This window comes from Notolabrus celidotus, chromosome 11 (assembly GCF_009762535.1).
Source record: "Notolabrus celidotus isolate fNotCel1 chromosome 11, fNotCel1.pri, whole genome shotgun sequence".
Classification (NCBI taxonomy): domain Eukaryota; kingdom Metazoa; phylum Chordata; class Actinopteri; order Labriformes; family Labridae; genus Notolabrus; species Notolabrus celidotus.
In genome coordinates this window covers 5,671,541-5,699,121 of record NC_048282.1, presented here as the reverse complement: position 1 = coordinate 5,699,121, position 27,581 = coordinate 5,671,541, and the positions used below count along the sequence as shown (strand labels likewise).

Sequence of the window (27,581 nt, the reverse complement as noted above, 5' to 3'; positions counted from 1 at the left end):
TGGAGTATCATAAAATCAAAATAAATGCCAGAAATCACATGTAATGCACAATGAAGTGTTGAGATAAAGTTATAAATACATTAATTAGATGTAGAGAATTAATTGAGTTTTAATTGTGATCACAATTTTGGCCTTCCCACGGTCAAATATGATTGTTATTATTAACATTTAAAATGGGTGCTCCACCCACAGAAAACTCTATGTGGTCATTGATTGAAAATAGTATTTTAAGAAATGCATGACCCTATTTAATTTAATTTGGGTTATAAATACTATTTTTTTTTTATGTATATCCTCTTTCAGATATCAATGTTTGTTCACAAATATTAACCTTTGTCTTTGCCTGTATGTGTCTGCTCGGTTGACATTCAAAAAACACAAACTCGCATTTTGAAAAGTTTCACTCGCAATTCCATAATGACCACAGGTGATCTGCAGGCTGAGGAGGTTAGCTGTCAGTGACAAAACATTTTTAAAGCTATTTTTGCAGGCATCTAGCCTTTATTGACAGAGCAGCTGGAGAGAGAAAGAAAACACAGGAGAAGGGAGCAGGGGAAGACATGCAGTAATGGGTCATGGCTGGGATTTGAACCAGCAACCAGGCCAAATGGCGCCCCTAAATGGTGAACTTTACTCTAACAATCAAAAACTAAAAGTGCAGAAAGATATCTGCAGCAAGGTAGGCTGAGAGCGAGAGGTTCAGGTGTGTGTTAGTAAAGCAGAGGGGCAAAGTGAGCACAGAGAGTAAAACTGCAGCATTAACAAGTCAATGATTGCTTGGCTAAGCATTAGGCACTCCATAGGTCTGTATTATAAGCTTCATAATAAGTCCAAAAAGTTGTCCATAAAAAAAAAATCTCATGAATAATCGACACCTCAATATTGATCAAAATAGTCATAATTATCATTTTGCCATAATCACATGGTCTAAGTGAAAAGGTTTATAATCTGCTTCTTTGAAGGTGAATAAATAACACATTTACTTACCAACACAATAAACTGACACCAATTTCCCGTCACACTTTGCCTTGAACCTTTTGCACTGTCCAAGTTTCGAGTGGTACCTCTCACACTTGACATGGTGGTACTCCATGTCTGACCTGGGAACCTTTTCACTGAAGTGACCAACAGCATTGCTGCAACCCGTCTCTTGGCAAACTAAGTGTGAATAGCCGATGTTCCAGTAAGTGTCACACACTCCAACCTTGTTGATCATCACTTCACCAGCACATTTCTCAGAGAGAGTGACACTTGGCTCATCTGGGGAAGAAAATAACAAGAGAAGATTATATTCATATGAAGATTAATGAAATGAAGCTTATTTTCCTTGTTATGTGACCCCGAAGACAAAATATGGATCATGTTAAGTGCATAAAAGGAAGAATGAGGCATGAACTTTTAATGCTTCGCCGTAAGCTGTGATGTATTACGATGAACAATAATAATATAACACATTGTTAATAATGCTGATTATGTCTTTCGCATTCTACTAATGCAGGGGTTCCCAAAGTGGGTGTCTGGACCCCCTGGGGATCGCAAGACTAAAATGAGGGGTCGTGAGGTGTCTTCCAGAATGTTTTTTTTTTTGTAAGTTATCGAAAAATAGTCAATTTTACCCATTATAGTAAAAAATACCAACAAGAATAGTAGCTAATCTTGAAATAAAACCTTGATGTAGAAAATGTAATGAGTTTTCTGCCTTTCTTTGTTGTCAGATGACTCCTAAGTTTAGGGTTAGTGAACAGTTAATTATCAAAAGCATCAGTAGCGGTAAGTTAATTCATAACGGCACAGGAAACACAGACACATGCTCATATAGGTAGGGTCATTTTCTGCAGACCAGCTAAATGAAGCCACATTAAATCACTATGAGGTACATTAATGGTTGCGAGTCTTTGGCAACTGTATTTTGGGGGTCGCAGGCTGAAAAGTTTGGGAACCCCTGTACTAATGTTTTACAGACATGACTTTTACAGTGTTACTAATGGTGCATTTCGACCAAGAGTTCAGGGGTCTTTTAGCCCTAAGAACTACTTTACCCTGAACTAAAAGGTTCCTGTGCCCTTACTGTTGTCAGCATTTCAAACACGGCCTGAAGTAGATTGAGCAAATCAGGCCAGTGACGTATGGAGGGGAAAAAAGGGAAATGCCACTACACCACCACACCAATAGAGGGCAGTAAAACAAAGACGAATGCCATTCATCACAGATGACAAACTGTGATGAAACCGTAACACCGGTAGAGATGCACTTGGGGTGGGTTTAGAGAAGACTAGCTGCTAAATCAAGTGAATCACAGCTTCTTCTTTCGAAAACTACACACATACAAAAAAAATAGAACAAATTGAAGAAAGAGAAATCAAATGAATCACAGATGTGAACGCTTTAAGAGGACACCTTCTGTTTATGTCCTGAGGGCCGTGACTCCAGAAGACAATACAGTCCAGCTCATTAAATAAAACACACCACCACTTGTTTTTCTATGCCTTGGTTCGTAACTTCTTTAAGCAGTTCAGTTTGACCCATGATGAGCCAGGCTTCTTGTTTCCCATGTTCTTTCTGCTCTGTGTGTCTACGTGCAAAAGTTGACTATCTGTCTGCCTGCCGGGGCTTCTTCCATGAAAGTGGTTAAAATGTTAAACTTTACCTTTGATGCCCAGTAAAGATGACTGAATCAACGTGGGTGTCATGTTAACATCAGTTTGTGTCCAATAAAACTGTACAAACTCTATTAAAAGATATTTACCTCCACATGTAATAAAGAGCTGCTCCGTCTTTGAGGGCGCGGTTTGGCTTTCACATTCCCAGATGCTTTGTGGATTGTCTTTCCCTGCACAGCTGAAACTTGAGTTCCAGAAATCATCGGTTATGGGTTGAATTGACCTTATGGAGCTGAACTTGCCACATGTCAGATCCTGACAAAGTCTCCCCCCTTCGGTTTCTGTCCAGCCTTCAATGGAGACGGCGCTTCTTTTTCCCTCCGAATAAACGAACAGCGCTCCACTGCAGGCTGTGTGGAACTTGAGCTCCATCCTCCTGTAGCCTAAGACAAGCAGCAAAGGGGCAGATTAGCAAATACAAAACTCACAAACCTGATGTGTTTAAGAGAAAGTCAAAGATGCAGATTAGATGCCTTTTGTGCTCACCATTATAACTTATGAAAATCAACCTGCTCAGAGTTAGACAAGAGAGCCGATACCACACTTAATCTTTAAATAAAGCTAGTTACAGTCAGCAGTTTAGATTAGCTTAGCCTAAATACATCAAGACTGGTCAAGAATTATTCAGACAAATCCATCAAACCAACTTTCTGTGTACTCACAGTGTTGGTGAATCTACAGGCTGGTTTTTACCATAAGACATAGCCAAGCTAGCTGGTTTAGCTGTTTTCAGTCTTTATGCTAACTTAAGCTAGCAGGCTTTAGCTTCATATTGTCCTCCAACAATGATGGTGTTAACAATCCTCTTTTCTAGCTCTCGGTAAGAAAACAAGTGAGGGCATTTCCCAGGTCCTAGATAGAGAAGAATCCTTGAACACATTTTGTTTTTCTGATAGTTACGGTTCTAGAGTTTGTCCCGGGAAAATAAAAATATCTCCCGGGACACAATTTGTCCCGTTTCTGGGGAAAATGCTAAAACCTCATTTGATTTCCTTTGTTCTGTAGTCTAGAAAGGTCCCTGCTGCTATTTAAAATTGTCTGTTTTCTTCTCGCGTATGTCACTGGCGTGCGCCCTAGCACTCAAAGGGGCCAAGCAGGGAGGGAAACTTGACCGAAGAGAGACAGCAAGCTGAATTGACCGACGTACTCCGCGCTGAGGTCTTGCTTTTCACCAACTTTTGGCGTCTCAATTTGAAATGGGAGGAGAGACGACTGACAAGGAAGGAGATGGAGCAAATACATGCAAGCCACCAGCATGAAAAAAAAACTATATATACTTGTTACAATCCTGACTGAGCGACACTGTCAGAGTTTGAATGGGTACGGCCGACCCAGGGAGACAATTTTTCCGCCACATGCGTTTTGTGTCTGCAAAAATCTCCGTAAAATATGAAGGGAAAAACGAATTGGAAATCCAAGCCAAAACAAAAAAAGCATCAAGCTGTGGAATCAAACAAACAAAAACAGGCAGCCATTACAACTTTTATGACCAAAAAGTTCCCCAGAAGAAGACGAGATTGCAGCGGCAGAGCTTACCAGTGTCCTTAGTCAGAATTTTATGTTCATTTGGTCAGTCTGAACCAAGGGAGAGGTTCCGGTGGCTGGTGGTGAGGCTTTCAGCAGTGTGACTGCCCCCTGGTGGCTGGCTGCAGTATAGGTCAAAAAACTCCGTCTCCCCCATTAATTTGAATGGGGGACAGTCAAACTTTAAAAAATAAATACACGTTGTACGAATGTTTCTCTCATCCGTATGCTGTGGTGATATGTAGTTAGTATGTGACTGTTTTGTGTTCAAGGCCTCTTTTTCCTGAAAAGTTTCTTTTTCGTTAGTTATTAGAGTTTAAAAAACGGGGTTTTACTTCCGGGTTTCCTTTGATTCACAGCCGCCGTGGAATGAAACTTCAAAGGACACACAGCGTCTTGTGACGTTACGCTGTAGGGCGGAGCTTATTACAGTGGCTTCACAGGCTCTGGCTTTAAAATGGCAGCGCCCAGGAGAGGGATTTTTTGGCTTCAGAACCGTACAACGGGAAGAGGCGGCACAACGCTTTCCATTTTTATTTACAGTCTATGGTCTGAACTGGTAATAGTGGCTGAGCCCTCCACCCCAAACAATTGGTCTACTGTCCTTTTTCTTTTTTTTAACAAATCCAAGATGGCAACCCTATACAGTTCTGACCTATGCTTGCTAACTCTCTAACATGCTAATTCTTCAAACTACTGCTTGTGTCTCTATGCAAGCCTTTCTTTTTAAAACATTCCTCCCAAATGAGGAAGAGTATTGAGATGATCAAGAAATAGTTAGGTTTATGAAATTCAAGAATAAATCATTCAACATACCTGAGCACTGGAGGCCAACATGAGGGCATTGAGTCTTATCAGAGGTGATTTCACACGCATTCAATGAATTCTTGTCAGCTGCACACTGTATCTGCGAAATGCCAGGTAACCCAGGTTTGGGTCCGAAGGAGTCAATCAGTTTGACAGCCTTGCCACAGCCACGCTCCATACAGATGATGTTTCTTGTTTCTGTGTTTTCGAGAGCCTTCTTGCAAACTGGGAGGTACTGGCCTTCATAAAACACCTCCACATTACCCGTGCATTTGTCGCTGGTGGCACTGATTTGGGTCTTAACACTACCTGCAATTACAAAAAGAAAGGTACGCCAAGAAGAGTCAAGTTTCATTATTCATCAGATTACAAAAAAATAAAAAATTACACACACAAAAAATCTATTTTCAGTCTCAGGTCATCTGAGTTATGTTGTGGTTTGAGTTGTACTGAAGAGTAAGTACAAAGTCAGCCTACCATCACCTTAAGAATATATCAAGGATTAAAGGAATTATGTCTCAGCAGGATGCAGAAAAACTCCTCAATGCATTTATCTTTGGCAGACTGTAACGGGGTCTTTACAGGACTCCCTAAAAAGTCCATCAGACGACTGCAGCTCCTACAGAATGCTGCTGCTCGAGTCCTAACAAGGACCAAAAAGGTAGACCACATCACTTCAGTTCTTAGATCTCTACACTGGCTTCCTGTCTGTCAGAGAATAGACTTTAAAATCCTGCTGATGGTTTATAAAGTACTGAATGGTTTAGGCCCAAAATACATTGCTGATCTGCTGCTACTTTATGAACCACCTCGACCTCTGAGGTCATCAGGTACTGGTCTGCTTTCAGTCCCTAGAGTCAGAACGAAACATGGTGAAGCAGCGTTTAGTCATTATGCACCACATATCTGGAACACACTCCCTGAAAGCTGTCGGTCTGCTCCAACTCTCACCTCTTTTAAATCAAAGACTAAGAACTTTTTTATTTGCCACTGCCTTTGGGGCGGCAGTAGCTCAGTCCATAGGGACTTGGCTTGGGAACCGAAGGGTCGCCGGTTCGAGTCCCAGCATGCACGAAGCTTGGCAAGTGGACTGGTGGCTGGAGAGGTGCTGGTTCACTTGCCTGGGCACTGCCGAGGTGCCCTTGAGCAAGGCACCGAACCCCCAACTGCTCGGGGTGCGCTGGTTGACGGCAGTATCCTCACTCTGACATCTCTCCCTAAAACATGTTCACTGCATGTGTGTGCATTTGTATGTATATACCAAAAACAACTGTATGTGTAGCATGTCCAAAATAGCATGAGTGAAAAAATTGAATTTCCCCCCTGGGGATTAATAAAGTACCTTTCTTCTTCTTCTTCTTCCTGTCTTAGCTCATTTTAACTACTTTAAATGCAAACTTTAATTTTATATTTTTTAATATATTTGTGATTTTCCTTTTCTTATATGTGTTTTATTATATTTGTCATTTTAACTGTGTTCTGTTATGCTTGTCCGAATGTTTCCAATGCTTTTAATGTTTTAATGTAAAGCACATTGAGTTGCCATTGTGTATGAAATGTGCCACACAAATAAAGCTCCCTTCCCTTGCCTAAGTTTATTTGAAACAGGAAATACATCTCCCCTGAATAAGCAGTTAAGTTATTCACATCTTAACTGTTTTTTTTTTATACAGCCAATTCAGTGAAAAATAATGCCTGATGAGATATGGATAGCTGTTTTTTCTAAACACAATTGAGCAACAGCGTTATAAAAGCTGCATTTGAAAAACAGTGCTTTAAAATCATTGTTCTTTCATGCTTTAAAGCAGCCACTCTGACACATTACAAAGAACTTTGACTTAAAGCATCACATTTCATCCTATCACATAACTGGTAGTTCTGGTCATTAGCTGACTCTTTTTTTTTTAGGATCATATCATTGATATAATTCTTACTTTAAATATTTTACATTTTATAACTCATATTGTTTTTTTCAGTGTCTTAATACTTCATTTCACTTGGTCAATGGATGCCTGAGTTAAATATAAAATTTAAAAGATGAAGACAGATTTCTAAAGAGCACCTAAAGTGACGTGCATAAAGATTAGATATGCTCCCATGGGCCCCACAAACTGACCCGTGCTCACAAGATAATTTCTTGTGATCACGAGATACTAGTGCATGCTCATGAGAAAGTTTCTCATGCACACAAGAAGTTTTCCACAAGATACCAGGTGTGCACTGGAGATAAACCAGCACATTACTGTCTTCCTGTTTCGATCTAAAAATGACTATATTTGAGTTAGTTGAGCTTTATTTCAATCTTGGGCTTCATTATTAGGATATTATGACTTTGCTTGCACATGGTCACAGCTTTGTTGTCTCAGAACAGCAACTAAAATGGATTGCGTGCTAATTAAGAAACGTTCTGGTGCCCACATGAAACCTATCTTTTTGTTTTCTCTGTCCATGTCACCTGTCCAGGGAGTCAGTTCTTTTCTAACCTGCTGTATAAATCCATGGACAGAAGAACAGCTCTCCCAAGTGAAGCCAAAACCCTGAACTGATTTATTCATTTTTTGAAGAAATTTAGTTTTGATGAGTTATTTCATGTCAAAAAGAAGATTGATTGAGAGCTCTGTTGATAAATAAAGACTCCCGCAGCACTCTGTACCGGGTTAGCAGAGCAGATGAGGTGTAAAACTAACATAAGAGGACTTTACATATCAATGAGTGCCTCTGCGTATGTCTTGACTGTACCAGGGTAATATTTAAGCAACCATAGTGGTGGGTTTTTTTTGCATCTCACAATGGGAGGAGATGGAGGCATATTATTCATACGAATGTTAAGTAAATGGGTTGAACACACTAATTGTTCTTACACAAAATGACATTTTTTCTTTACTTTGGCCGCTTACTTCTCTGTCACGTCTCCAGGAGGGTTATTTTGTTTCCTTCCCTCAAGTTTCTTGTGGTGTGCTTCCTGTTTTTTTTACACTTACCCCTATCTCTCGTTTCAGATCATCTGACTTCCTGTCCTGCAGTGTTTCCCATGTCAGTGATTACACAACTGTGTCTCATTGTCTCCACTCACCAAGAGTATATAGTGTCTGTGTTTCATCCCTTCTTTGACAATTTTTCTTGTCCCACGTGTCAGCTTTCTCTCATATTCTTACTCCGATGTTTCAACCAGTTGGTTGAACTTAAGTTCTTGGTCATTTTAAATTGTCTCATTATGTGTTATAAATATTGTTTTAAATCATAAAGGATATTTAGGATTGCTTACAGGTAGTATACAGAGAAAGAAAACTTTAATGCATTATAAGTACGTGCTTAGTGCCTGATGAATATGGACGTCAAGTAAATTATTATCCAATGTGTTCAGGTGAGAATTTAGATGCACTGTTGGGATGCTGTTTTGGACCAAAACCACCAATGAATGAATGAATGAATGAATGAATGAATGAATGAAAGAATGAATATAATATAATGTAATGTAATATAATATAATATAATCTGATATACCAAAATATAATATAATAAAATATAATATAATGTAATATAATCTGATATAATATAATGTAATATAATCTGATATAATATAATATAGTGTCATATAATATAATCTGATATAATAAAATATAATATAGTATAATATAACATAATATAATATAATATAATATAATATAATATAATATAATATACTATAAAAAATAAAATATAATGTAATATCATATAGTATAATATAATATGATATAATATAATATAATATACTATAATATAATATTAGTATAGTATAATATAATATAAAATAATATAATATGATATGATAGAATAGAATAGAATATGATATGAATTGATATGATATGATTGACATGACATGACATGACATGACATGACATGACATGATATATGATATGATATGATATGATATGATATGATATGATAGAATAGAATAGAATAGAATAGAATAGAATAGAATAGAATAGAATAGAACAGAAAATAATGTCTCTTGGCTTTTTTACGTAAATTTGAATAAGATCCTTTACCTGAGCAAACAACATGCGCTGCCTTTCCTCCACAGGTTGTCTCTTTTTCCCCATGTTTGATAAAGTTGCATTGGCTGAGGTCTGTCGTCCTATTTGTGGTGTGCAGGCTCTTGAACATCACATCACTTCTTTCTTGAAGCGGGTTTTTGGCGAGATGGATAGCACGGCCACATCCCAAGTTTTTACACAGCATTTCAGACTTCTTGTTGCTCCAGGTGTCCCTACAAACTCCTCCACACTCTTCTCCCATGCATATGTTGACATCCCCCCAACACTCCTCTGTTAGGTTCACTTTGAATTTTCCTGTTAAGGCAACCAAAAGGGTAAAAAAAAAAAAGAGCTGTTTTCAGACATGCACCACTAGATTATCTCAGAACTTTTGCAGAAAAGTTTGAAACATTTTTAATTCACTTTCAGTGAATCAGTGTCAATTTTGGCAGCTATTTTAGATTAAGTCTTTGTCTTTAGATGGAAATGCCTGTTAGTCTTAGTCACATTTTAGACTTTTCAGCCCTTTATAGTTTTAGTCTGATTTTAGTCGATGAAAAATCAAAACACGTTAGTCTAGTTTTAGTCACATTTTTGCCAAAACATTTTCTCTCTTTAAAATAATTCCTGTAGTCGATCAGATATCGATATCAGAGCTACAAAGAGTTCAAATAGTCAATATTTCACTCTTTTAGCACTTTTGTGTAATATCTTAAGTTTTAAGTAAATGCAGCCTGTCCCTGCTAAAGAGTAAAAATGAAACATTCTTGATGTGACCACTGTGAAGATATTTTGATTCTCTTGATTCAAATAAAAATGCCATGAACACAATATAAGGGCTGCATTGCACTTTTATGACAGACCACAGTCAGTTCACGGCACTCTGAAATGCATCTGCATCTTTGATGACAATGATTTGATCAAAACTCACTAAACTTGTCTGATGTATCACAAAACTAGATTAAATCAATCTCTAGACGCAGAGATTTTTAAGGTAATAGCGGCAAAAACTGCAAATGTCAAACAGACTTCCCCCGGTTGTGTCTTTGTCACTAACACACACCGGGAGGTAAAAATCCTCAGACAGATGCATGGAAGTGGGGAGAGCTAGTTCATTAAGCACATCTGCTGCAGGTAGGGACCAAGCTAACACTGAGCCCCTCAAATAATAACTCTGCTTGTCACAGGAATGCATCACTTTTATTTCTAAAGATTATACGCTCAGCGGGGGAAACATGGATTTTGAATGTCCGATGGTCTGCCACTAAAGTTTTCGCCTCGTCATCATCTCGTTACCAAAAACTAAACATACGTTTGTCAGAGTTCTTATTATCAGTGAAGCAGTTTAGCTCGTCATAGTCACGCCTTCGTCATGAAAAAACGAGTCGTTGACGAACATTTATTGGCATAATTTTCGTTAGTGAAATTAACACTGCAGGGAATTTAACCGATGCAGCATCTGATTCAATAGCCAGGTTGAACACAGGACAACTTTTGAGATTTTATGTCTATGTTTACAGATTGTGTCACATTACCTGTGCATTTCACAGTAGCAATAGTTTGATTGTGGTTTGATGGTCGTGCCATCTTTTCACATCCAAACACTGATTTAGAGTTGGCCTTGCAGTTGTACGATTCGGGCCAAACATCTTTCTCCAAACCAGATGGACTCACGGTGTAGTTAAGGACTTGTCCACAGTTCATCTGCCCACACACCGTGCGTGCAAGATCTTCGTTCCATGTTTTGTTAGACCCCGAGAGCCAATAGGTTTTATCGTCATGCTCTACTCCCACCATGCCAGAACAGGATTTTTCTCCTTCCAGAAATATCACCTTGTGCTCTGCCACGGATAACAAAAAAACAGGAAAGAGAAAGGAAAGATGAGTTTAAGACTTTGATCAAATCTGCCTTTAAATGAAAGACCAAGCAACACTTTTCTGAAGCATGTGAAGTGATTCCTCCAGAGGATTCCTACACCGGTTTGTTCGCTGCTCCATTAGAGCTCTGACTAGAGTCAATCAATCAGTAAATGTAACCATGCACACAAGCTTGATACCAGCTCAGCGCTCACCTGAACTGAAGTATGGGGGTTTATTTTGGCTTAGTTCACTCACCAAAAAGCTTTTTGTCTTTGGGAGAAGTTATGTTCAGTTGACATGGTATACTTATTTCATGATGCATGCGAGGTTAGGCCTATGCCTCACCCAGAGTTTAACAGGATTATCAAGGATACAGTATTTTTTTGAACATCAATCATCAAAATGCTAAGAAACTTTCTTAAAGTAAGAAAAAACCATACACCGGTCAACAGGTTGGAGAAACGTGTTCGTTTCTGAACATTATTTACAACTTTTATTTGAAACTTCTGATATCTGTGTCAGTATGTTTCACAAAAGAACCATAAGTTCACATATTTCACACTGTCCAACAAAAACAAAGATAATATCTTGGCTTCAGGTAATTCCCTGTGTCCAGCCTAATGCTTGCACCACTTAAGAGTAAACAGTGATGTTTGTGCATGGTCACTTTGCATGGTTTCTACATTAATAAAGGATTTTATAACTACCTGTAATTTGAATGATGTCCACAGCAGCAGCAATAACTATACTAGTGCACCAGTTCTAAAATATGTAGGGTTTTACAATTTTATTACTTACTTTTTACTCTTATATTGATTTAAATGTTGCTTTATTATGTTATCAATTGGAACTGTTTTTATTTATGTATTTATTTATTCATTTATTTATTTTAATTTATATTGTTAGTTTTATTTTTAGCTTTAATTGTATTGTCAACCCTTATCCTTACCCTTTTCAAATGTATTTATTTAAAGTATTTATATTCTTAATATTAACTTATTTGAATTACACATATTTTATTGTTGTCGGTGTAAATTAGTCTCTATTTTAAAATCCATTTTTGTTTTTTAATATGTCTTGCCTTTATTTTATTTTTGCTTCTTTCTTGTTTTCAATCGCTGCAAAGCACTTTTGGTTGCATATGATTTGTATGAAAGATGCTATATAAATAAAGCCTCATTGATTGATTAATTGATTGATTGATTGATTGATTGATTGATTGGTAAAGATCAATTTTAGCATCTTTCAGCTAATATCGTCCTTTTTTTGGCTCTGCCCTGTCACCAACCTTGCATCAGCAACCTTGAAAAGTCGTACTAGCTTGTCTACAATCAACACTGCACTTTACATTCAAGATATAACTCTATCAACCAACTATTGAGCGTTTTGGAAAATTTTGCAGCTAAAAGCCATCAACTGTTTGCTAGCATGTTAGCTACAGCAACATCTTCACAGTGATGATGTGTCAACAGACATTTGAGAATTACCTGCACGCTGCCGGGCAGTCAAAAAATAAAAAGAAGGTGAAAAGAACAGATGAACTGAGATTACACTCACCCATGCAGGTTATCCCCACTGCCTCCTTCTTCCTGTCTGCATTGACTTTTTGTTTGTTGAACTTGCACTCAGATATGTTTGCGACATTCGACTGACACTCTACATCCATAGTCAGGAAATCACCTGAACCCTGGCTGAATTTTTCTTCAGGATTGCTCTTTTTTCTCATAATCCCACACTTCAGTTGTCTGCAGACGGTGTCGGAGTTGGCATCTGACCATGATTTTTTATCGAGCCTTTGCCATTGGCCATTATAGTTAACCTCCACCCTCCCTGCACAGATTCCAGGACCGTCCACCAGCCTCACATCTACGCTTCCTGTACCATGCAAAAAAAGGGCACAACAAGAGAACAGTCAAACACAGGAAACTGACAAAAAAATAATCTTACTGCACGCAGGAAGAACTGAATTGTTCATCCTTTGTACCAGTAATAGAAAAAAACACAATACAGCTGTTACAGTTTGGCTACCATTCCCTGTCTGCTCTGTTTTGGCCAGTTTTTCTCACTTAATCCAGAAAGCCATATTTACTCTGTCTGGATTATGATATTCTGATCACTACCATGTCTCACCTGAACAGACGACGTAGGCTTGAGATTTACATCTGAAAGGATTGTTGTCACGTTTGGCCAAACAGTGCCACAGCGAGGCCTCACTGCCCGAACATTTCACATGGTCCATTATCCCTTGTCCAGGGATGATCTCTGAGCTTTTATCAAGCACCTAGAAGAGAGAAGTTTTCAGCTTTTAGTGTCATTTATCTGTTTCAGAGGGCTGGCTACTTAAACGTAGTCAGCCTTCTCCAACCGTTTGTCTGTGATTCTTCAAACCCTGCCTCCCTCACCTTACTCTCCTTTGATTAACCTTTTTCCTTATCCCCTTCTACTCAACTTGTGCCAATGTGCCCTTGTCTAATTAGAGGTACAGCCTTTGTCAAGATCAGCTCTGGTAGGATAACGCTGAAACAGAACCCCCATCCTGAATCTCCTTCTGCTGGGCCACACTATGCACAAATAATTCATTAAATGTTCAAACTTATATCCTTGTGTGGCGTGGTCCTTGCTAGTGAAAAGACATATTGTCCAGTCGAACTAAGCATCAATACAAGAGATGGACGGTGAATTGTATCAATGATAATAGGGCTCTGCTAAGTGTCTGTCTCAAGAGCTTACTCCCCTGATGGTCCAAAGGTGAGTTTTGTAAATCAAGTTTGTGTGCAAGAATCGCAGTCATTTGTTTTAGGCAGTATTGCCCAGCCCTAGTTATGCCTCTTTATGACCTGCAAAAGACAACACAATCTTCAATGCAGTTTCTACAATACATTGTATTTTACAGTGACTTTGTAGTCTTTCCAGGGCAAACAATCACTCTGACACAGGACTTCCACTAGATCCGTGTTCAGTCCGTCTCCGTGCTCTCTCATCTGTCAACGCCCATCGGTTGCAATTTCGAAACGCAGCACGTAGCAGGACCACCGGACAGCTGGAGTCATGTGACCGAGTTTTTCCCGGGGCAAACACAGAATCAAGGATTCTTCTCCTCCTCTCCTCATCAATGTTGTCTTTATGGTGTAATGGTAAAATCGGTTCCTTTGTGGTCAACTGCCCGAGACGCCCCATCTCTTGACCCCTCATCAAGACACTAGGTCCCATTGTGTTTTAAATTGTGACGTCTAGACCCTGAAACCTCCTTGATGAATACACAATCCCATCCTGGTGCAGATACCTACAACAGACAAAGGGTGTGAAAGGGTGTGAAACACACCTTAGGGACCCCGCCCCGATGTAGATATCTGCAACAGACAAAGGGTGTGAAACACACCTTCGGGGGCGGTCCTCAGGTATAAATTTTCAAGCTTTCCCCATGTTCGAGGTCTTTCTTCATTCCAACCGCTCAGGTGTTGACTGACCTTTTCCTTGCAAAGAAAATAAAACCTTGTCGGCCGGCAGAAGTCTCTATTTCATTATTCACCAGTAACGGGAAGTAACGGCAAAAACTTCCACAACAATGGTCCTCTGAAAACCTCTGACCTTTTGACATTTGATATTTTGTTGTCATAGTTAACATAAAAATGATCCAAGGATAACACAGTACGTTTTATCTTGAAAATTAACCGGATATTTTCATTTTGTTTTGGTGCCTGACTTGCTGTTCCGCTGCATCTGCTCTGTTGAGATTGATGCGTCGTGCTCCAGCATCCGGCAAAAATAGAAGTGTTGCGTATCTGATCCGTTGCGTTTCGACCTGCTGGATCAGAGACGCAGCTGGAGCCGTGACGGATCGGAGACGGACCGGACACGGATCTGGTGGAATTTGACTGTGAGTGATGCATTTCACTGTTCACAGAAAGCAAAAGATTTTATCAGTCAGAAAAACCACTTACACATGTGCAGAACAAAGTCATGAGATCTAAGAGGCACATCTTTGTCCACAGGGGACACCAAAAGCAACACAAAACAAAGAAGAGGTTCACTTCAGTATCAGTGCAGTTGGACACTTCAAACGTACTTTTCCGCAGTTTTTCTCCCGGCAAACCACTTCAGCTTCTTTGTTGGTCCAGGCGGAGCCACACACAGGCTTACTCGTACTGTTCACTTCAACGTGAACTGTACCATAGCACTTGCTCTCTTTGTCCTTGTCCTTCAAGACTACTTTGACTTTGTCTGTGGGTTGTGAAATAAAATTAAAAAGCTATGATTAAGATTTTCAAACAGCTCATAAAAGATGGGAAAAGTGTTTCAAGAAACAAAGTACCAGACAGGGATGAGCCGAATCTGAAAGTGGATTTACATATTTTTTTATATAGCATTACGGCAATCTGACACTATGGCAGTATAACTGATATATAACCACTCGACCAGCAGGTACGTGGATGTTAACCTGCAAAGGGGAGTAAGAGCTGGTGGTGCTAGCTCTGCCAATGTTAGTATTGTTAGTATGAATATAAGCTGAATTACCTGAGCATGTCAAATTTAGTCCATCCTCAGTGACATCCAAAACTGTCCCACAATGCATCTGCTGGCACCAAGCCTGAGAGTTGGTTTTCTGGGGAGCACGGTTCCACTTTTCTTCTACCAGTTTTTCCAGACTCCCAGAACACACATTTGATGCACTCCCTCTGAGCTGCACTCTCTGAAACCCTGTTCAATGACCAGTGTTAGAATTAAGTGATACGTGAGAACCGGAGAGTCAACTTTGTCTGTGTGTGTGTGTGTGTGTGTGTGTGTTTGTGTGTGTGTGTGTGTGTGTGTGTGTGTGTGTGAGAGTGTTACCAGTGCATATAACAGAAGCAACGTTTTTGCATGATGTTGCTTCCTGGTCTGCACACTGCCATAGACTGTTTAGATTTGAAGTGTCGACACACTTCATCTTCATCTTCTTGGAGCTTTGGAAATCTTTCCAACCAAACCACGGTTGTTTGGGGATCTCTTTGAATTGACCGCAGTTGAGGCTGCTGCACAGAAGGTTGGCTTCACTACTTCCTTCACGTCGAAGGAATCAAACACACAGAAATAATAATCATTTCACTTCATATCTTACTACCTGTTCAATACTGATACCTGGTGTTTAGTGAGGGCTGAAGAAGAAGTAAAAGAAAACAATCTTAATAATAATAATAATAATAATAATAATAATAATAATAATAATAATAATAACTTAATAATGATTAAACATTAAAATGTTGTGGCGAAGGGGTTTTGAAACCAACAATTTGTTGTAAAAAAAGAGCAAGATTTAATATAAAATACATATAAATATATATATATTTTATATATACTGTATGTGTGTAAGACAGAACTAGATGGTAGAACAGATGGTTTGCTGGACAACGGTTGGTGTGTTGCATGTTTGGTGTGTCTTTTGGTGGGAGGGGCTTAGCACAGAAATATCAAACAGAGGCGTAGAAGAAGGGGGAGGAAAGGATTTCTTCGTTCAATGTTCATTTTGCTTTCTGCTTCCTGAACTGATAATATAAACTTGATACCAAGACTGTGTTAAGTGCTTGATTCTGATTGGTCAGTACACTATAGCAACGGTCTGTTATTTCTTGACAGATGCTATAGAAATGACCTTAAAATCAAAGACTCTGGCGGATCAATCATCAGAAAAAGTCTGAATGATGTTACGTCATTTCTTTTTTTTACTAAACAACAAAGAGAAGCCAGCAGAGATTAAAGATGTGAAACACAGAGCCTACAACAGAATAAATGTTACTGACTCTGACAGTGATGAGACAGAAAATCTCAATGAGGTGCAGAACTGATTAATGCAGTCTTGTTCACCTGTTTATCTTCACTTCAGTGGAAATGTTCAGTCTAACGTGAATAATAACAGCTAGCTCCTTTAAAGAAGACTACAGGGTTAACCGGATATGGCTGCAACCTTAAGAGTGCAACAGACCTTTTTTTTTGCAGCAGAAATATAACCAATTTTAAATCAACAGAATCTTATCTGAATCAGTATTCTGTGAAAAAAATATTAATTTAAAAAGTACGTAGTCAGGCAATAAGATAAGGAGAGATAAGCGTTTTATTGTCATTGTGTAAGGACATACAATTCTGCAGAATCTCCATAATAAGTGGGACAAATTATAGTATGTGGATTGCTCACAGGCTTACTTTACTCAAACAGCATTTAGAGTATGTATTCTTATTGTTACAGTTATATTTCACCTTACTTTATTTATTTATTATCTAGTTAAAATTTTAGTCATATTTTATTTTATTGTATTAATTTATTTTGCCAGTATGGCATCTTATGTCTTTTAATGGTTTAATATTTTAGTGTTTTATTATCTTAGTAATGTATTTTATTTTGGTGATTTTATTTTCCTGTGTTGAGTTTTAACATCTTATTTTACCTCCAGTGTTTCCCCATTAAGATATAATGATAGGGTTTCCTCAGTTCGTTCAGAAACTTATTTTTTTTTTTAATTTATTTCTTTATTATGTATTTTATTTTTATTCTTATTAGTATTACTGTTGCATATATTGTGTTCTTAACCTTAGGATTGTTGGGTGGGTTTGGGGTCGGGCTGGGGTTGGGATTAGGATGGGGGGTCTTTTTATTTTTAGATATATCTTTATTTATTTATTTTTCAAGTTGTTTTTATATACAGCACTTTGTGTTACGATGTCATTGTAAATGAAAAGCGCTTTATAAATAAAGTCTGACTGATAAGTCTGATAAAGAAAAACTTAAGGACTGAACTAAAGAAGCTTTACTGTCTTCTAAAAACTTTCCCTCTGCATGAACAAAGTGTCTCAAATTTATTTGATGTAACTCACACACTGCATTTATCAAGATATGATCTTATGATGCGTACTGGAAGCATGATGCTAATTCTTACCCCAGTTCTCGTTACAAAAGTATCCCGAAGCTGCATTCTCATCTGTGAACTTCACAGCTCCTGCACATTTATACCCATCCAGACTTATTTCAATTTTCCCTACAAGAATACAATGGAAAGAAAAACATTGGCATCACTCAAATCAGCTTTTTTGTAGCACTTTGAGGCGTTCATGTAAAATATCTCTACTCTTTATGCCCACACAAACTTAAAAAAGGTGAGCCTTACTTGAGCATTTGATGGTTTTCACAGAGTCCCTTCGGTACTCGCTGATGCCCCAACCAGGATTTCCACACTCCCACAGGTGGCTCTCGTTTCCTCTGCAGCGCAGTTCATTGAGCCACACTTTGCTGTCAATGGGCCGAAACACCTCGCCTGTGGAGTTTGTCACAGGTTTTCCACAGTGGGTACTCCTGCACACCACCTCCTCAGTGTCGTCGTTCCAGTCTGTGTCCCCCACATAGCCCCAGAGGTTGTCACGGTAGACTTCAAGGTGGCCTTTGCACGGCTCCTGATCCTTCAAAATCAGCTTTCCGACATAACCTGCTTACAAGAGAGGAGGCTGATAAATATACAGTCTGCAGAAGTCCTTATTTATTTATTTATTTATCTATTTCAAAGTCTGAGGTTCCTGTAAGTGTTTTATCTGCCTGACCCAAATCCTCACACCTGTAGCCAGATTGGGTTTATGTGCAGCTTTCTTTTGAGTCTAATTTCAAGAATATATATATCTGTGAGTATCTCATGTGGTCACAGCGGAGTAGAAGCACTGCTGGGTCTTTCCATCAATCACGTACAGGTTCTCTTTGAATACATGGGTTTGCTGTGCTTCATCTTCTTGTGAAGAGGTGGTTACATGGGTCAAAAGTGAGCTTAGTCAATCAAGTACTCCAGGACACACTGTAGGATTTGCTTAAAATTACAATGCCTTGACCTGACAAAATGTCTTACCATTAAGCCAACGCTTTGCAAATTACTTAGATCCTCCAACTAGGTTGCAAAGTGCCGTCTATTTCTGAGATAAATTCCATGTGAAATAATGACATTTTGTTTAATCGTACATCGTACTTTGGATAATTTCTTGAAGGACCACTACAGTTTTAATTTTGACTGAGTTCATTTTGACCCATGCCACCATGCCTTCACGGGAAGAATTGAATATCCAGTGCGGTATTTCAACCCAATCAAGTATGACTCTAAAACACTTGAGAAATAAATGACAGAGGCAAAAAATATGTTGTAGATAAATAATATATTTTACAGATCAGTCAGTTCAGAGTAATCTCTTCTTTTTCCAAAAGATAAATATTTCATTTTCTAAAAATCATAGAAAATATATTTTCTTTGAAAAAAAATCTTCATTAAAATCCAAATTATTATTAAAAAAATCTATATTTTTTATTTTACCTTTATCTAACCAGGAAAAAAACTCATTGAAATTAAAAATCTCTTTTTCAAGAGTGTCCTCGCCAAGATATGCACAAATACATTTGAAACATGCATTTATTCATTTGTTTTTTGACTTTATTCTCATTTTTCCGGGTTTTCTACGACAATAACTCAAAGCTTTCTTTTATGTTTTACATTGAAACTTTCAAAAAAAGTATTCTGTTCAAACTGTCACTCTGTTTTTATTGTTTATTATTGAAACACATTTCAACAGAGGCATTAGTTTTCAAGAGCAGGTGGCCTGGGTTTGATTCCACCCTGCGATCTTTCCCTAATTCATTTTCATAGTATCTTTATCTGCTGTCCAATCCTCTCAATTAAGTCATAAAATCCTGAAATAAACAAAAAAAACACCACAAACAAAAAACACTTTTCACAAAGTTTTACAATTTTAACCATCGGTTAAATCCGGAATTTGATTAAGGAAGAACTTTTCCTGATTTTGGCATGACTTCTTTAAAAGTTATCTCTACAGTTGGGGCACTACTTTAGCTCAGAGGTTGAATCAAGCGCCCCATGTACGGCAGCTACTGTCTATGAGGTGGACGGTGAGTCCGACCAACGACCCCTCCCCTCATGTAATTTCCCGCTCTCTCCCCCCCAGTTTCATACTCTGTCTGCTGTCCTGTCCAGTGCTGTAACACAACTGAAATGGCCCTGCGCAAATATGTCTTTGGGCACACTCATGCCAGACATACACAACCACTCCAAACAATTTTAAAGCAGACACTGTATATCCCCCCTGTGGAGACTCACGGAGCATCTCTCATCCAAACAAGCCAACGATCAGAACCACGGACAGCAGCAGACACATTTATCTACATCGAGCTGACAGCATGCCTCAAACCACCACAGCCTTATTCCTTTACACTCCAAAGCATCCCAAACAGATACAACATGTAGCTTACATTGTACTTTGATAAGCATGAAAAACACTCGACCCAAAGAAAAGCACAGAAGATTTACAATATGCCAATACATAAATATAAACTACCAGTCAAAAGTTTGGACACACCTCATTCAATGTTTTGTATCTATTTTAATTATTTTCGACATTGTAGATTAATAATGAAGACATCAAAACTATGAAATTATCTGGTTTAGCTTTAATCTGGATTACAACAGTAGTCAAATAGGGCTATCCATTGTGTGCTAACCCTACCTCTGAACAACACAACTGATGGTCTCAAACATATTAAGAAGGCAAGTCATTCTACAAATGAACTAAAATATAGAACATATTCTGATTTGTTTAACACTTTTTTGTTCATTCAATAATTCCATATATGTTCTTTCATGTTTTGATGTCTTCAGTATTAATCTGCAGTGTTTCAAATCATTAAAATAAATACAAACCCTTGAATGAGAAGGTGTTTCCAAACTTTTGACTGGTAGTGTAGATGACAGCCGCTGATATAATAACATGTAAACTTGAACTTGTACCCCTGATTAACAGCATGACGGACACATTTTATCCTAGACCCAGTTCATAAACTGCAAGACCAGAACCTGTTCCCTGTGTTGCTTCACTCTGACAGGTACAGGTACAGCTGTGTTCAGTTTATCCGTCATTGAAACTTTAACTTGCTTGGATTGCAAAAACACATCTTTCTAGATTCAGAGACATCACCTGCAGCACCTGGGTTTACTAACCATCTAAACTATCAAGCTTTTTTAGTTACTAATAAACACAGCGGTACTTACCTTGTAGGTTTACAGGCTCAATGAGAGCAACGAAGAGCAGAAGCAGTAACCGCGTCATGACTGCAGCTCATGACTAGAGAGTGAGGCACCTGAATGATCAGCTCAGCTTTATACTGAGGAGGATGTGCCCTACATAAAAAGAAGACATGTGGTCTGTCACCAACATGTTACAGTGAGACTTACAAATCAAGGCATGAAGAAATGTCACCAAAAAGTTATAACAAGAATAAACAGGAAGAGAAGGATTGTGAAGCATTCATGTTTAATTTTTCCAAATGATCCTGAATCAGACTTTTAACACAGGAAACACTCAGACACAGATTTTACTATAGCTTAAAATATGAATTTAATTCACTAAGAAGACAATAGAGACACCACTGGAGTCACTTTACAGAGCAGGCGCACGAACATGTTGCATTCAGAGCGTCTTACAGACGCCTCAGATTTAATACATGATGGCGGCAGATAAGTGTGAGCCAAAATGTTCAACTTCTACAACCAAGCGCTGAATGCTCCTCAATGTTTGGGCTTTGAAAAGTTTGGCGTATCTAAATCTTAATTTAAGAATTATAGTGACACTTTATAGTAAGGCGCAACATTTAAAGGTTAAAAGGGAATAAATGAGGAAATGTTTTGGTATCTAAATGGTGGCGCACGGCTTGTGATACAACTAAATCTGTAACTAATGAACAAGCAGTGGTGGACAGTAACAAATTAAATTCACTTGAGTACTGTACTTTACTTAAGTATTACTTCTTTAGGGAACTTATTGCTTTTACTCCTCTACATTTGAAAAACAAATATTATACTTTTGACTCCTCTACATTTCTATCAGTGCTCTAGTTACACACTACTTTATCTTTGAAGTCAGCTCATGAGTTTTCTTTTCTGAAATCAGATCCCAAAGACCGTAAACTGTTGGTGTCCTTGTGTTTGGTTTGTCTCAGTGGTGTAGCCGTACATCAGTTCAGCGTAGATCAAACATTCTTCAGATCAGTGCGTTCATTTAGTCGTGGTGATGATGGCTATGACTGAGAAGGATGACGATTCTCTACCTGATCATCACGGCCATATTTTAAACCCAGGTTTGATGTTTTGAAATAAAGAATGATTGTTTGTATTGTTGTAAATCTCTGATCTGTTTATCACACAGACTTCTTCACAGCCTATAAAACATCAGCATCTAACCTGAGAAAGCATGTGGAGGTCTGGAGCTAACACACTGCTTTGATTCCAGATGAACATTGTAAACTTGTCTGTGCTTGTAGTAACTTAGTTTATATTTCATGGTAGACTTTTTAGATATGAAATCATGTTTTCTAGATAAACAGAACGGAGCAGAATGTACACCCATGTATTCTTGACTGACCTCATGCTTTGTGAAAATACGTTTAGAGATATTTTAAAAAGTACTTTGAATACTTCAGTATTTTTAAAAGCAAGTACTCCAGGACTTTAACTCAAGTCAGAATCTGACTGAACAACTTTCACTTGTATTGGAGTAATGTTTGAACGGGAGGATCTATACTTTGACTGAAGTAATGAAGACATGTACTTTGTCCAACACTGTGAACAAGTAATCATACGTAGTGATATAGTATGGAACCCCACTTTTCTTAATTCATGGATGGATAATAACAAAGTAATGATTTGTTCTTGTTAAGTTTGATTATGTTCACATTATTCGAAATAATCAAACACTCAGCATTGGGTAAAGGAAAGATTCACTGATATCCACAAACTATTAGATTGTTAAAAAATAAGAGCTTTTCATAATTCAGTGATAATTAACCTCTCTATTACATTTAATAACAACTTTCCTATTAATAATTTGTTTATCAGAGTTAGTTCCTCACTTGTTTTTCATTTTCCCCACATAGCTATGCAACATTTTCCTTTATATGTTCATGGTTCATTTATTAGGGACAGATACAGTAAACATGGACAGAACTGGAGCAGATAGTAATTTGCAATGCACGTCTCTAGAAGGGATTTTTTGAGAACAAAAGATTAAAATGGTAAGTTAAAAGAAAAAAGAAAGATACTTTAGGTACATCAAGATACATCAGACTAATCAGATGTGAGTGCAGGTCTGTTGCTGAATTAACCAGGATGTGATGGCTCTCTTAAAGATGGTGACGTTTGTAATAAGTTTCGGAGGATTAGGTAGAGAGCTCCAGGATTTTACACCTTTCACATTAAAACTTTACCACTTAAAGCTGCGCTGGTGGATCTGCTGCAGCTCTGTAGTCTCTTTATGTGTTTGCAGAAAGGTTGAGGGTCAAGTCTGTTTAAAGCATTTGAGCACAAACTTTACATGGTGGAAATCCCTAAAATTACTAAAACTTAAAAAACCTCAGTGCTGATGTCTAATTTATTTATCCTCCAGAAGTTTTAAGGCCAGATTGTTAAGGTACACTAAGGATTTAATTGTGTGTACCTTATTGTGAAGTGTTACCTCATGTTTACATCAACTGAGTAAATACATAATCAATTGTATTTTCTTTTTCCGTATAACTGCTTCAACTGTGGAATAAACGCCAGGAAAACAATGCCAATGCACAGTTTGAAGTCTGAGATCTAACATTACAACAGTCGTCAAATAGGGCTATCCATTGTGTACTAACCCTACCTCTGAACAACACAACTGATGGTCTCAAACACATTAAGAAGGCAAGTCATTCTACAAATGAACTCTTGACAAGGCTCATGTTAATTAGAAACCATTCCAGGAGACCACTTCATGAAGCAGACTGAGAGAATACCAAGAGTGTGAAAAGCTGTCATGAAGGAAAAGGGGGATACTTTACAGAATCTAAAATATAAAACATATTCTGCTTTGTTTAACACTTTTTTGTTCATTCAATAATTACATATATGTTATATATCTTTCATAGTTTAGATATATTTGGTATTAATCTACAGTGTTTCAAATAATTAAAATAAATACAAACCCTTGAATGAGAAGGTGTTTCCAAACTTTGGACTGGTAGTTTATGTGTATGCGAATCTCTGGGAAGACATAAATCTCATGAGGACACAGAAACTCCAACATCTTCAGAGCGGCAGAAGTCACCATGCTCCTAATTCCTTAGATTACCAAAACTACAACCACTGTGAGCTCTCTGTGCCTCATAAAGATAATCGTTACTTCCTTTTCATGTTTAAGCAGAAGCTTAAAAAAAGCACTGTCACATGATGCTAACGCTGCCTGACAGCTGAGAAGTGTGGTGTTGTGATTATCAGACTGTCAGTGATTTATTATTACAATATAAACCTACTTATCTGTCATCATTAGGCTTTTCAGGACCAGAACTTGTGTCAAAACTAACTGTGTTTTAAATGTCCTGAGAATTATTAATGTCTCTTTTCAGACTTGTCTCATAACACCTGTTAAATCCCACTGATCCCAATAAGTGATAGTCTAAGTACCTCACAATGCCTGATGACAGATTTCTCATCATGTAGTGACAATCTGATTTTCTCTCATATAAACTCTTCTCTCGTTCCGACTACTTAAACTGATCAGGAACACATTCATTGCATCAACTTATTCTATGATCAAGGTTTGAGCCCAACACACTTCATCCCATTGTTAACCATCATCACACTCTCTATTCAACCTTAGGCCGAGCTACAACACTTCACAGTGCAGTAAGAGTTATTGTTGGTTTAAATTACCCAATAAATCAGTGATCAAAAGAAACGTGTAGAGCCAGATGTGTGAAAATCTCCCCCCTAAAAAGCCCCTGCTAAGGGGGTAGTACTTTTCAAAGGTCCCGGGACATTCGGGGGGCAGGGCCTGCAATGCTGAACGTGTCTGATTGGTAGATTAACCGCAGTGTTTTTATTCCGCTATCCACAATAACATCACACACATCTGTGATTCTCTTGATTTCTTTCATTAGTTTTTATTTGTTCTATCTTTTGTTGTATGTGTGTGTACTTTTCAAAAGAAGAAGCTGTGATTCTCTTGATTTAGCAGCTTGTAACAGTAGTCTTCTCTCAGCCCACCATGAATGCGTCTCTCCTGGTGTTACGGTTTTAAAAGTGACCCTGTAAACTGGAGACCTTCAGCTGAACGTGTCAGTGTTTGTGGAGTTTACACAGCTGTTGAAACACAGAGGGAATGCAAACTAGTTTAGTTTGTATTAAGATTTCAAAATGCCCTCATCAGATATTAAATGATCATCTAAAGACGTTTATGAGGGATGCATCCGGCTGAAAGTCTCGCTGTTTAAACCAAAACACCGGTCGATCTCTGCCACAGCTTTTTGAGTTCAAAAGGATTTTAAAGCCGTGTTGAAACGTCTTTGCTACTCGCGCTTATCTCCTCTCACGTGTTGATTCAGTGAATCCATCTGTGATGAAATATAGCACCATCTAAAACAATAATAACCATAGTTAATAATAATAATAATAATAATAATAATAATAATAATAATAATAATAATAATAATAATAATAATAATAATAATTCTTAGTATCAACCCTCCCCTCTGTTAATCTTCAAATCTTCCAACTTCACAGAGAATGGGGCACCAGAAGGAATGAAAGATGCAGGGTTAAAAAGCAACACACTCCTACACACACAGCAGTTAATAAAGCATTCAAATTTCACTCACCTCAAAGAAATGTCGAGCTATTAGTGTTCTCAGAAAGGAAGAATTATTTACAGAGAAGAGAAGCGGGAGAAACTACAACCCCCTCATTCTTAATATCAAAAGGTTCAAGGTAACATAAAAAGTCTGACTTCCTCTCTCTCATTTGAATTAAACTTTGAATTAATTCCCTCATTCACATTTCTAGAGGTATTTTAAAAATGAAAATATGAAAACCTTCTGACACTGCTTTTATTTGTCCTGAACACGGGAAGGACATAAAGGATGCTGCAAAATGTTTGAACCCTTACAAAATAACACTCTGACCATATTTTGAATAGTGACACAAATTCACAGTTGAGATGAACACAGGTAAACCTCCGACAACAAACAGTCCCAGGAGTCTAAACAATATCACCAAGATAAATGAGGGGCCTTAGACTATGTAAGAGAAACACTGTGACGTCATGACATCCAGAAATTATGATCTAGAAACTCTGTAATGTGCAGTATTACATTTCATTTCACGTGCAATACTATGGATTGCACTATGCTCTGTTCACAACAATTTCACATCACTTCTCTTTGTTTTCATAGTCAGGTAGAGGTAGTATCAGTGCTGTCACAAGCTAGCTTTTAATATTGTCTTATTATACTGTAACTTTCTATTCTTTTATTTGATTTTTTTCTTTGCTTTGGTTTTTAGCCGCTTATTTTAATAACTTTGAAATGTGTTCTTTTCCTGATTTATTTGATTTTTTCAAAGTAACATTTTGGGGCATTTTCACCTTTATAAGATAGGACAGCTGAAGAGAGACAGGTGATGTGGGGAGGGGAGAGAGGGGGGAAGACATGCAGCAAGTGATCGAGGCTGGGAGTTGAGCCTGCGACCACTGCAAGCCAAATTCCACTGGATCTGTGTCTGGTCCAGATCTGATAGGTTTCTATTCTAGTCAATGTGTTAACTTCCACTGGATCAGCTCCAACACGTTCCGCCTGCTTCTCTGATTCTGCAGATTGAAGCCCTCCGGATCAGACACACAAGACGTCTATTTTTGCCGGATGCCAGAGCATGATGCATCAATCTCAACAGAGCAGATGGAGCGGGACAGGAAGTCAGGCACCAAAACAAAATAAAAACCTCCGGTTAATTTTCAGAATAAAACACTCTGTGTTATCACCAGATCGTACTTCACTTAACTACAACAACAAACCGTCATGATGAGCGGGGCCAGGCCTGGAGTCAACAGGTCAGAGGTTTTCAGAGGACCAGAAAGACAACATGGATGAGGAGAGGAGGAGGAGAATCCTTGATTCAGTGATTACAGCGGGAGTCACGTGACTCCAGTTTTCCGACGGTCCTGCTCCGTGGGGCGTTCTGAAAATGCAGCCGGTGGGCGTTGGTCTTCTGTGGATCTGAGACGGATCTGGTGGAAGTCTCGGTTTAGACCGCTGGCCAACGGCCCCATACTGATTTTTAAATGTCCTTATTTTTCTGACCATTGTCATTTAATGTCTTGTGTGAAGCACTTTGAATACCCTTGTCGCCGCATTGGGCTAATTATAAACGTGCCTTGCTTTACTTTAATGCTGTTAGTTACTGTGGTACAAAGCTTCCTTTGTGACGTCATGAGCTGTGTGCATCCTTCTTTGACAAGACAATCCAGTTCCAGGAAGGTCAAACAAACATTTGGACATTATGTATATATATTAGAAACTTAACACACCCAAATGTCTCACTCTGACAGTTACTTTGGTGAATAAATATGAACACTACCACACAGAGCTCTTTTTGTCTGACTCTGTGTGCTTTGCAAAGCCTTCTGAACACTTAAACATTAAAACATCTGATTCCCCCAAGAGACACATTTAAACCAATCAAACACAAAAGGAGGTGAGAAAAAACACATGCTGCATGATAGCAATCTGTCTGCTCAGACACGAGAGCAAAGCAGCTGTGTTAAAGAAATAATGATCCTCTGTGGTTGTCACGTATGAATTGAACACAAGGCTCAGAATGGGTTGTTATTGACACTCGCTCTGCATTTGACA

At 38.3% G+C, this 27,581-nt stretch overlaps 1 protein-coding gene across 1 annotated transcript in view; it reads right to left on the bottom strand.

Moving 5' to 3' along the window:
• The window catches only part of LOC117821125 (scavenger receptor cysteine-rich type 1 protein M160), a 30,160-nt gene extending 6,175 nt beyond the window's left edge, over nucleotides 1-23,985 (bottom strand). Inside the window, exons 1-14 of the mRNA XM_034695194.1 lie at nucleotides 23,883-23,985; nucleotides 20,929-21,057; nucleotides 18,004-18,318; nucleotides 17,776-17,874; nucleotides 15,698-15,907; nucleotides 15,383-15,565; nucleotides 14,934-15,088; nucleotides 12,998-13,148; nucleotides 12,425-12,742; nucleotides 10,543-10,848; nucleotides 9,020-9,322; nucleotides 5,001-5,300; nucleotides 2,747-3,043; nucleotides 988-1,260 (exon numbers count right to left, since the gene is read on the bottom strand). Coding sequence (XP_034551085.1) covers nucleotides 988-1,260; nucleotides 2,747-3,043; nucleotides 5,001-5,300; nucleotides 9,020-9,322; nucleotides 10,543-10,848; nucleotides 12,425-12,742; nucleotides 12,998-13,148; nucleotides 14,934-15,088; nucleotides 15,383-15,565; nucleotides 15,698-15,907; nucleotides 17,776-17,874; nucleotides 18,004-18,318; nucleotides 20,929-20,986 — 2,968 coding nt within the window. The 5' untranslated portion in view covers nucleotides 20,987-21,057; nucleotides 23,883-23,985. The remainder of the gene's footprint in view (nucleotides 1-987; nucleotides 1,261-2,746; nucleotides 3,044-5,000; nucleotides 5,301-9,019; nucleotides 9,323-10,542; nucleotides 10,849-12,424; nucleotides 12,743-12,997; nucleotides 13,149-14,933; nucleotides 15,089-15,382; nucleotides 15,566-15,697; nucleotides 15,908-17,775; nucleotides 17,875-18,003; nucleotides 18,319-20,928; nucleotides 21,058-23,882) is intronic.
• Nucleotides 23,986-27,581: the final 3,596 nt, after the last annotated feature.